Here is a 10,887-nt window from a genome sequence, read left to right as displayed (position 1 = left end):
TTGAAACTAAAAAGTAAAATATTACGGTGAACTGTGCCCCAAAGAAAGGTGAACGATATTCCTGTGTTAAAATATGATCTTCGAAGAGCTCTTCGATAAATGGAACAACCTAACCTACGAAACATCGTATTACCTTTCGAAAATAGTCCTTCATACAACGGCGGGAAAATCCTACCGTTCCGTTGAAAGTACTAACTCCCCAAAGTATTGATCAAGTGTTAGTTGGTAGAGTATGGTCGAACTAAACCCGGCCAAAAGAAAAAAGCACACATTCGCTAAAGGGGGAGAAAAATGCAACTGGCGAATCCATTTGCACTAGGCGGAAAAACAGGGCAAGTAACCACGCTAAGGAAGGCTTTCACATCGATTCGTGGTGCGCATTTTTCCTCCGCCAGGCAAGCATTTTCCGACCAAGCGAAGGCAGACACACACTCACACAGGCGCGAGCGCGCCGCCGCCACCGCGGCCCAGGACAAGCAACCGAAACCTGGGCGGAAGCGTGGAAAATCTTTTGGAAGAAAATTGATTTTTAGCCTTATCAGCGTCCGCCAGTGGGAAAGTCCGGATGTGCTCGCACTCGCTCTTATGAGCTTCGGTCTCCCTTGCTCGCATAGCGTTCTCTCGCGAGCGCGCTTTCTCTTATTACAAGCTTCACTGATTCTATTATCAAAATAGGAAAAAATAATACAGAGCTTCTATCAAATTTCGACACCCAAGGGGTGAGAAAAGTTCCACTATTCCTTTGTGAAACATACTCGTTTAGAATTTGAAGTATTCTGTCACTGATATTCACAAGAAATCCCTCAAAATCAAGCCATATGCGTCACACACTTGGGCTCGATGGCACTTTAAAAAGAAACAACACAACTCCTTCAACAAATCCGACCTTCCTTGTTTGTCCTGCTCATTGCTTTGACATCGAATTAGTTCGCAAATTATGAATGGGGAAAAAAACGCATAGGCAGCCGTGTGTGAGTAAGCGCTGCACATAATAACTTTCCCATAATCGATAAACTTTTCCCCTTTAGAGGGGTGAAACTCTCCCAGGGAAGGGGGTTGTTGCTCCCGGGGTGGAGAGCCGTCCTGCAAAAGGGAGGCGTCGTCGTCAACGGGATTGAGCCGGAAACCCTTTTTTTGCATCCCGCTCGCAACTCACCTTTGTTTCCATTTTTTTCCCCCATCATCGGGAAAACGTGCCGATGTGGTTTGCGTGAGCAGCATGCCATAACATCCGATCGGAGAGCCTGGCGCTTACATGTAAGTGTGCCTAAGTGTGGGTGCAGCTCCGGCGTACGGGAAAAGTTTTCGGCAGCCGAACACGAAACTAGGCGTCTCCATCGATGGGAAGGTCAGTTCGGTGTTCGCGTTTGCGACCACGAAGCTCGACACGACGCAAGGAAAATCGGAGGTTCAAATCGGTTTCCCAGCGAGCATCCCTTTTTGTGCCAGTTCTGTCAGTAACAGGGGTCGTGAGTGCAGGTTAAAAATTGAAAATGTGTTTATAATGAAGTTTTTGGCATGTAATCTTACAAGTTAGTATAAAGTGAAAAACCTAGAAAAGTGTCAGTTCATACCAAATAAAATTGTCAATGCATATCTAAATCCGTTCAGTTCATACATTGTCCTTGATAAGGACGAAACGAAGCTTGTATGGGCTTACCAAAGGTGCCCCTTTTTTCTCATGTTCGGTGAAACTTTATGAAAACTGTAATCACTGAACAATGAAAACAGAGATTACATATTGTTTGCTACGTTAAATAACTTTTTATCACATAACAATAATCCAACAGTTAAATGCATTAGTTTCACACAAGTTGACAAGTAAAGGAATGCAGCAAAGTTTCATAGTGTGTTAATAAGGAAAAAGTAAAATAGAAAAGTGAAAGTGAGTGTTTGAGTAACTTTTAAGAAATTATGAAAACGCAATAAAAAAAAGGGTGTGTTGTGAAGAAAATGCCGTGCGATGAGCAAAAGGGTTTCAAATAGTGTGGCGATGTGATTGAAAAAGTAGAACCGCACGCGCATCCTGCGCTTCCTCTTCGGGACATCGGATACCGAAAGATGGTATTCCATTATCACGGCGCACTATCGGCCATCCTGCACCCTTAGAAAGAACGATCCCAACCCCAGAAGGCGCCATGTTTCGCGTACGTTCCAAGCTGTCATCGATTCCAAAAATAGTTCATAATTGGTTTAGTGGAAGCGTATAAGAATAGCCTCCACTCGGTGGTGGAGGAAAGCAACCTACGTCATCGTCAGTGTCAACGCGAGTAGGGGGTGGGGTGAAATTGCGCCACCGGCTGTGACATTGTTGTTCGATCGTCGTCGGGAAGATCATGGATTGCTGTAGCAGCAGCAGCTACATGGACTACAGGCACCACTCGATGAACAGTAACTTCTGCTACCCGTACTCGCCGAACATGCTGCGCAGTGCGTCCTCGTACCCTTTGGCCGGCCCCGGTATGCCCGGTTCCGCCCGGTACGGTGCCTCAGGGGACTATCGGTCGATGGCGTTGGGATACGGTGGCGCATCGGGAGGCTACGATGGGTACGACAAATACTATGGCGGTGGAGGAGGTGGTGGCGGTGGCGGTGGTGGGTATCACCATCCAGCGGCGTCGGCCTATCCGTCCGGTTACTACGGTAACTATCCGTCACCGGCCTACCGGGAGTATGGAGGGTATGGTGGTGGACACTATTACCACCAGTCACAGTCACCATACGCTCGATCCGGTGGACCCTCGGCTTACGGTGGCGGAACATCATCCGGATCCGGATACCTGCCGTACGGTGCCCGCCACTATCCTTCTTCATCCCCGCTGGGGCATCCTTTCGGGCGGGAGTCGTACTATCACGCCCAGCATAGCCGGGATCCGCTTCACCATCAGCCTCAGTATTCGAGCTTCGCTAGCTACGGCAGCCTGCCACCGTACCATCGTAACGGGGCTACTCCGGAACATCCCTCCATCGGAGCGAAATCTCAGCACCATCAGCAGCAACCTTATCCGGTCCATCAGAACTTCCCCGGGAGCCAGCACGAACGAGGAATTGCTGGAGTCGAGAGCACCAATGGTGTATCGACCAGTCAAAGTGGTGACAGTCCATCCTCCGCTTCGGTGTTTAATGCTCCCAACGGGTACTCACCGAGTCCTACGGATTACACGCTACCATCGTCCTACTCTGCCTCGGAAGACAGTCCTTCACAGCATCCTCTCGGGCCGTCCTCGGATGGTGGAGCACCATGCACGGACGACGGTAGCGGTGAGCATCGTCCATCCTCTGGGACGCCCGCACCACCATCTCAGCCGCCCATGCTCAGCAACGCAACAGGTATGTGTACACACCACAGCGACAGCCGAACCCGGGAGTTCGGTTCTCGTTTCGAGAACTTTTTATTACAGCCGAGCGCGCGCGTGGAAAACCTCATTCTCTCACACACATACCTAGACGAAACATAAGTATATAGACCACAACGCCACAGTCTCATCCTGGTAGAAAGGGAGAGGAGCTGAACAGTTTACCGTGCGTTATCATGGTAACCGTTGACAACCGGCGCGACTACTAGGATCAACTCGACAGGAACTTTGCCATTCCGTTATGTGAAGTGCTTTTTCTCCTTGTGCTGCATGTATTCGTGAGGGAAGCGAAACCAATGTGCCTTCGAAATGGGGTGAGCGAGAAACATTTCGCTCGTTTGACAGCTTCACCCCCCCACGAGACGCCATCCATGTTGGGGCCGCTTGGGAGGTGAATACGGCTGTGTTGGATATGGTGTGCTATCACAAAATCGATAGCATTACTCCCATTCCGCCGAAAAAAAAAGAAAACAATGCGAAGGGTAGTAAATAAGCACACAGCACCGCTGGAACAACGGGTGGCGATCGAATGTGCGACTATGTGTGACTATGAGAAGGCGCGTGAATAAATGATCCCCTGTGTAAGAGAGGCTTGACAAGGCGGCAGGTCTATGTAGTAGTTTCCGCTGGATGTGGGCACCTTTTGGGGAACGCATGGGTTGGGTGGGCCAAAAAAAAAACAGGAAAACAAACTAACGCGTGCATAGAGAACAGGCCCTGCTCGCCCACATTCCAACACGCGAATCCAATCCATACTTACAACGGAACTCACACTACCATTGCACCAGGATCCGCACCAGGCGAAGCGAACCCCGGGCGTACCATGGGATCCCCAACTTCGCGGATGTCCTTCCCCCGGCAGGATGGGGGCCTGTTTTTGTTTTGCAGTTCCATTCTACGCCACTGACAGCCAGCGGCGGTAATGACAGTGCCTTCTGTACCTGCTGCAGCGAGGAAGCACCTACTTTGTGTTGGCCAGCGAGCAGCTAGGTACCGCTGAGGGAGGTTCATTTTCCGGAAAAAATCAATAGGCAACACAGCAACGCCAACACAGTGAAACCAAAAACGCCAGGCGGTACCGATGAAAAGTCGGATATGTTTGTGCTAGAATTTGAGGTATTATTCAATTTGTTTTTCGCCTTTTTTCCCAAAACACTCGCCGACTCTAAAGCGTATGGGGTATGAAGCCGTACGGCACGGTACAATGTTAGCCGGACATGGACAATTAGATTATGATTTACCTGGCAGTCGCTTCCCGGGCAAGGGGTTTTTACTACTGCCAGGAGTCCTGATCGATTTCGCGTTTGCAACACATATTGATTTTTGACATGTAACCTAGACTTCTGGAGTTAGGTAGTGATCTTCTAGTAAAGCGGTCATGTTCGCTGATCTTTTAGCTATAGCTATACTTTATTTCTTGTTGACGCTAAACTGGATAAGGTTTGGTAGCATGATTTTTAACCATGAAAAGACACATTTTATGTACCTAAAATACAGAAAGGACGCGTATCCGATCTGAGGCTGAAGATCTCCTTGGAGTTCACAGAGAACGCAAAAAAGGAATGAGTGAAGGTTGCCTTATGTACTGACTAAACACACCAACGCCGTACTCGCCCCACAGTCCCGGCCTTGCCCGTTCCCAAAAGGCTCGCCATACGCCACCCCTTTGTTTTCTTTTCCCTATTGCTAATGTAACTCTTTTTGCTCCCTTGCTTTTTTTCTCTCACGCATCACACACGAAATGCCGGCAATCGCAGGAGAGTTTCCGCTCGACCCAAAGGACACCCGGATGCGAAAGCCCAAGGAACGCAAGTTGCAACGGACGTACGGAGCAGGAGGAGCACCAGGCAGTGGCGACGGTGGTGGGGGAAGTGGCCGCCCAAGCCGAAACAGTAGCCCGAGCGCCTCGAACGGGGTGAGCCGGAGTGGTCCAGCGTCGGAGAGGATAAAATCACTGGATGCACTTACGGTAAGTATATGCGACGTACGTAAATAAGAAGGGATGCAATTTTTCTGCATTTTCTCTAGAGTTTTTACCATTTTTTTTTTTTTGTTCTTTTCCTACAACGTTCTGCCCGGTGGCACGTTCTTCTTTTGTAAAATAAATGCTCTAGAGAAGGTCGGTGTCCCGGCCAAATATCGATATATTTCCATCATTTCGAGTCCAGAGTGTATTGCATTGAAAGAGAGATTGCCAGATAATTTGAAATTTACTACAAGAAATATAAAGTGAACCATTTTTTCACATGGAAGTGAGATACAGTAGTTCACTTTTTCCTTACAATCTTTGTTTGGGTAAGTTGAACTGCTTGTACAGAGGAATTAAAAACAAACTATATAAGAACGTCCAAATTGATTCAAAAAGTTAAGAATGTACTTAATTAAAAAGCAAAAGAACAAAATTCAGTTTCGACACAGTTTCTCAAACACTTGTGATACTGAAGCGCTCCCAAAAACCAAAATGCTAAATCAATCAAATTTCGCATGCTTGTCGATCGACGCCAGTTCCAGCCCATCCCAGACATCGTCTACCGGCCCGCCGCTCGGGTCGATTAATGTTGCGCCCGGAGTTGTCGTTCATCGATAGTCGCCAACAGCAGCATATGATCGATTAAACGCTCCCTAAACTTTACCTCAAGGATTTCCGCCGAATAAATGAGCCGTCAAGGGCGGGAAGAAAGGGGAAACGGGACGAATCGTATGACGGAAAAAAAAGAAAACCTATGTGCACACCCATACCGACAATCGAGCCACAGTGGAATTCGCACAACATTGGCGTTGAAGGCGCGCGGAGAACACGAACTCGTTTCGCGACGGAACGACTCCTTCCATCGCTACTTTAAACAGAGCAATGGAGTTTGGGAGGAAAGAAGCGTGGACAGTTTCTATCACTGTATGTGGTTTATACTCGATTCGATGTCGATGTGCAGGTATGTGCCATCCCACCAGCCCCACATGGAGTGGCCGGAAGTGCATTCCTTATGTACCGCAACCATTTGGGGCCGGTGGTCCACCCTTCCACAGTCTTTTGAGGTGGAGGGAGCGCGTTGAAAGACGGTTTCAATGTTAAAACAATGCCGGCCGAAGCTTCCATGACAACGCGGGGGCTACGTCGTTGGCACGAACACTACAATGTGCTTTACATAGACGCACATTGCCGCCGCCGCCGCCGCCGCCGGTGGAAGAAAGCGAACAAATCCTTTACCATGTTTCCCGCCTTTCGAGGAAAAGTGAAGTGAACCACCGCCACTCGCCCACTCTCCACCGAAGCACACAGACACAAGCACACGGTATCGCCAGCAGGATCCGAATCATGTATCGATCCTGCGCAGTAAAAATGGGCCAACCATGCCTCCCGCGCGCTCGGGAAAAAGGACATTCCGTGGGTTGGCGGAACGCTGACGCCGTTCGAGTGGAGAGTGTGCGACCATCCCCGACTGCGGACCAAAGACTGGACCGTGCGAATCCATCGCGAAACGCCTGGCCTATGTGAGCCGTTTTTGTATTTCTTTTTTTGACTTTTCCATTTTTCAAGGCGTGCAAGCCCGGATCGCAGGGGCTGGAGCAAAGGGGAGTGAATGGAAAAAAAACAGGGCAGCACCCCCCCACGTCGGTGACAGTAAGCACCTTCCAATCCGGCACACTTTCCAGCTCGACCAGCGCCGCGGGATCCGCCGATCCCGTTCGATGCGGCCTTTCGCTGCACCACGGCTCGATCGATTGAGCAGACTGCGGGCGTCGGTTTTCCGAAATGGTCCGACCTGGCTCCATCACCACCCAACGCTAGCCCAGCGAACACGAACACTCGCGCCTTTCGCATCCGTGCAGTGCATTGGCCGCTTCGCCGACATTCTAGCGACTGTATTTCGCGAAACGCCTGCGAACCAGGATCTTATGAGTCCTCCAAGTGTGGCTCGCTGGGTGGAGATGTGAAATGTCATCTCTACATTTGTTTGGAAGGGCTTCGATCGATCGCTGGTGCTCGTGGGCGGACGATTGTTCGTTGCTACTGGCAAAGAGCATATTCCCGGAGACGCACCAAATACGAGTGAATGCTTCAAAGAACTGTTGTATTGATCTGGAATTAAGTTTTGGAAAAGACTTGTTTTACTATTTGAAGGGTATGTTTACGATTTAATTATGTTCCACCTACATTCCAATATTCATTATTTTCCAAACAAAGCCTAGAATTGTCTGATACCAGTACCAGTTCAGTACCATTAACTTTCTTTTATCTCATTTTTGGATGAAACGTTGTTTGATGTAAAACAAATATTAAGGCTACTACAACTTAAAATAACGTTATCAATGAAATATTTTAAACGCAACGAAAACTATGCTAAGGACACGTTACTGACCGGAGAAGGAACATAACCAGCTGAAAGATGGTGGAGAGAGGAGCGCAAGGTGGGAGAGTTCGCGGAAATGGCAGAAAAATAAATAAACTGAAATAGGAATATGGAAAACGAGCGTCACGAAGAGAAAGGCAAACATGCGAGAGAGCGTAACAAAGATTATGCTCATTTTCCGACCTCGACCGAAAAAAACGACAGGCACCCGATGGTGATCACTTTCCATGGCGTTTGCATTGCTCTCTCGAATGATACATTTTCCTGCCCCATACAGTTTTCCTTTCCTGGCACCCATCTGTTTTGTTTGTATACAAAACCCTGTGGCAAGTTTGCATTGGCTGTGCGTTTCAGAAAAAACACTTGTTGCTCTGCTTGCCTGTGTTGGTCCTCGCAGGCTAAGCTGAGAGCTTGTATGAGTGTGTGGAAAAATTATCTTGGAAAACATACTGGGTTGCTTCTTGCTCGTAGAAGGGTTTACATTTTTTACATTGTTGAATTATTTTTATATGTTTTGAAAATTTTAATTTTTGATGTCACACACTTTTTCCTTCATTTTAGAATCTCTGTTGGCCGGAAGGTGATCAGTTTCCAACGCGAATGCGCAAGCAATCTAGCGCAAACGGCTCTAGGACAAAAGATCCTAACAACGGAAAAAAGGTTTGTAGAAATAATATTTCAAAAATATTGATAATCAACGCGCTAAATGGTGTTTTAAAAATTGTGTTTAAAATCGACATGTCTTGCAGGAAAACAACGAACTAGACTCCCCCTCGTCCACGGCATCCACCAGCCCTCGGGGAGCCGTCAGTTCCGGTAGGCGCACGAAAAAGCAAACGGCCAACGGCAAACAGTCAGCCAAGGAAACGAGAGCGGCGTCGGAAGGTAAAGATAAACCGACACCGAACGGAGCTATTACATCGACGCCTCCGGTGGAAAATAAGGTATGGAGTGGCCAACACTTCCAGCGATTTCAAATCAACGGGTTTTAATACGAAGAAACTTTACTTTACAGAATGTTACGCCACTTCCCGGCTTCCAGCAAGCGTTCGGCTCGACAGAGATTGGAAAGTTTTCCGAGGTGTTCTTCAACAGCAGCCCGTCGCCAGCAGACCACAGCCCCTCGCAGCATCATCCTATGCACCATCAAGAGGAGGAGCACCACCAGGACCAGCAGAGTCCACATCCGACCCAGCACGGCCTCGGAAGGCATCGACAGCAGCAGCAGCTTCTTGCTATGGAGGCCCTCAGTGCGTACGAATCCGACGTTGATACGCTCAGTCCACAGCCTTGGGATCCGACACGTGCGGGCCCGAGGGGACCGGGCGAGCCGTACGAGGGGCCCGGTACCGGATACAATCTGCAGATCGGGACCTCCTTCCATCCGGCATTCTACGAGTCATCGTCCTACTCCGACCATGCCGTAGACTCGCCTTTGGGCAACTACTTTAGCGAGATGACGTGTAGCGAGTTTGTGAACTGAACGAACACGATCGGTTCCAGGCCACCACGGAAAACATTTCCATTTCCTCCCGAAACCAGACCTAATCAAGCACACACACATTGCCAAAGGCAACCGTGGAAAGGTGGCTGAACAGGTTCAAGAGAAGAATGGGTTAATTATTAACAAGTTAAAAGTATGGATGATTAAACACAATTTTTAAAATGAAACTACAGAGTGAAATGATGAAAGCCAAAGTTAGTTAAATCATACGTGAAACAATTACTATAAGACATCGTTTATCGTTTGTAAATACGAAACCACGCGCAAGGGAAGAGGTATTTTAATATGGAGACAGTAAAATTCCAGTTGAAAAATATCCAGTGTCCAATGAAACAATATCCGAGCTAATAAGCGAATCTCAACCAGCTGTAGCTATAAAAATAGTATCATTACCAATTGGAGTCCTCTCAATGTATCGAATCTATGGTTCATTACCAACACCAATCAGGTGACGGCAGTTTTGATCCACCACCACTGAATCATATTTTCCTTCTTTTAAAAAGCACAACGATCGATCAAGGCTATACTTGCGCGTCATTCGGAGAGGAAATCTAAACATGACCCATTTGCCAATTACATTAGTGCTGTTCATAGCTGTGTCCACTCAAACGCCCCCCTTTGTCGATAGGTTATTTAAATGTCTTCGATGATCGGTGGTGCAAAGGATGTATGACACATGGAAGGAAAACGCAAGGAAACGGTTTTAATTAATAATTCCTGCATCTCGGCTGAGCCTCGATGGTGAGAAGCTAAACACGACATAAGAATAAAGCAAAAAAAAGTAGCTGGGCATGAGCAGGAAAAACCAATTTCAAACACCCAACCGAATTCACGACAAATGAAAAACTAAATGGTGCCTTAACGACAAGTCAACTTACGTCTACAAAAATAAAGTAAAATCAAATCAAAGTGGTGCAGGCATAGTTTTAGTTGGTAGGACAATTAAGTTTAGTTGAGTAGTGTTTTATACACTGAGTAGAGTATTCCATCTTCTTGACAGAAAGTTCCATTTTTTCCACAAAAAAAACCGTTCACTTCCGTTCATTGGAACGTTCTTCCGTTCAGTGGTTTGTTCAGGTGTGGGCAAACAAAATCTACAACATTATCGAGACTGGTTTGTCTACATAAACTGATTTTAACACGTTTCAATATCGATGAAAAAATTTCAACACACAACCAAAAAACCATATTTGGAGTAAATTTGGCCGACAGAAGTTTACCTGTACTGAGCGTTAAGGAATCTCATTCGAAGACGAAAGAAGCTAGGTATGAACAAGAAATGATACGGAATGGATGCATCTAGTGTTGTAAAGGTTTCGGTCGAGTGAAAGAGTTATTTAGAATTCTGAAAAGGAAGTGATCTGTAGCATTCTTACATAGGTAAAAGGTATTAGCTATTTTATAGATACACACAAACGGTGAAAAACGGGGATAAAAATCAAAATGCTGAACCCGAAAAAACCCCACTGTTTGAGTACGATCAATGAGCATATACGAATACCTAAAAAGAAACAAAAAAATACATTAACAAAAATTTAAAACATTAAAAACATTAGCGTAGACAACGGAAACGAAGGAAACTGATGGCCAACATTTGTCTAAACGATGAATTTACGATCAATACTATAAAACAAATTTAAACCAACAAAACGGAAACCGTATCCGATAATGCTACATT

The 10,887-nt window shown here is 46.9% G+C and overlaps 1 protein-coding gene across 1 annotated transcript; it reads left to right on the top strand.

Annotated features, from left to right (window-relative positions):
• The first annotated feature begins 2,336 nt into the window (after positions 1-2,336).
• Positions 2,337-9,188, top strand: LOC131265306 (AT-rich interactive domain-containing protein 1A-like). The gene is made up of 5 exons (XM_058267567.1): positions 2,337-3,330; positions 5,114-5,325; positions 8,267-8,365; positions 8,455-8,649; positions 8,721-9,188. The coding sequence occupies exons 1-5, from the start codon at positions 2,337-2,339 to the stop codon at positions 9,186-9,188; spliced, it is 1,968 nt and encodes a 655-aa protein (XP_058123550.1).
• Positions 9,189-10,887: the final 1,699 nt, after the last annotated feature.

Source organism: Anopheles coustani, chromosome 2 (assembly GCF_943734705.1).
Source record: "Anopheles coustani chromosome 2, idAnoCousDA_361_x.2, whole genome shotgun sequence".
NCBI classification, from domain to species: Eukaryota; Metazoa; Arthropoda; class Insecta; order Diptera; family Culicidae; genus Anopheles; species Anopheles coustani.
The sequence above is the reverse complement of the archived record's forward strand: the minus strand, read 5'-3'. Positions and strand labels throughout refer to the sequence as shown.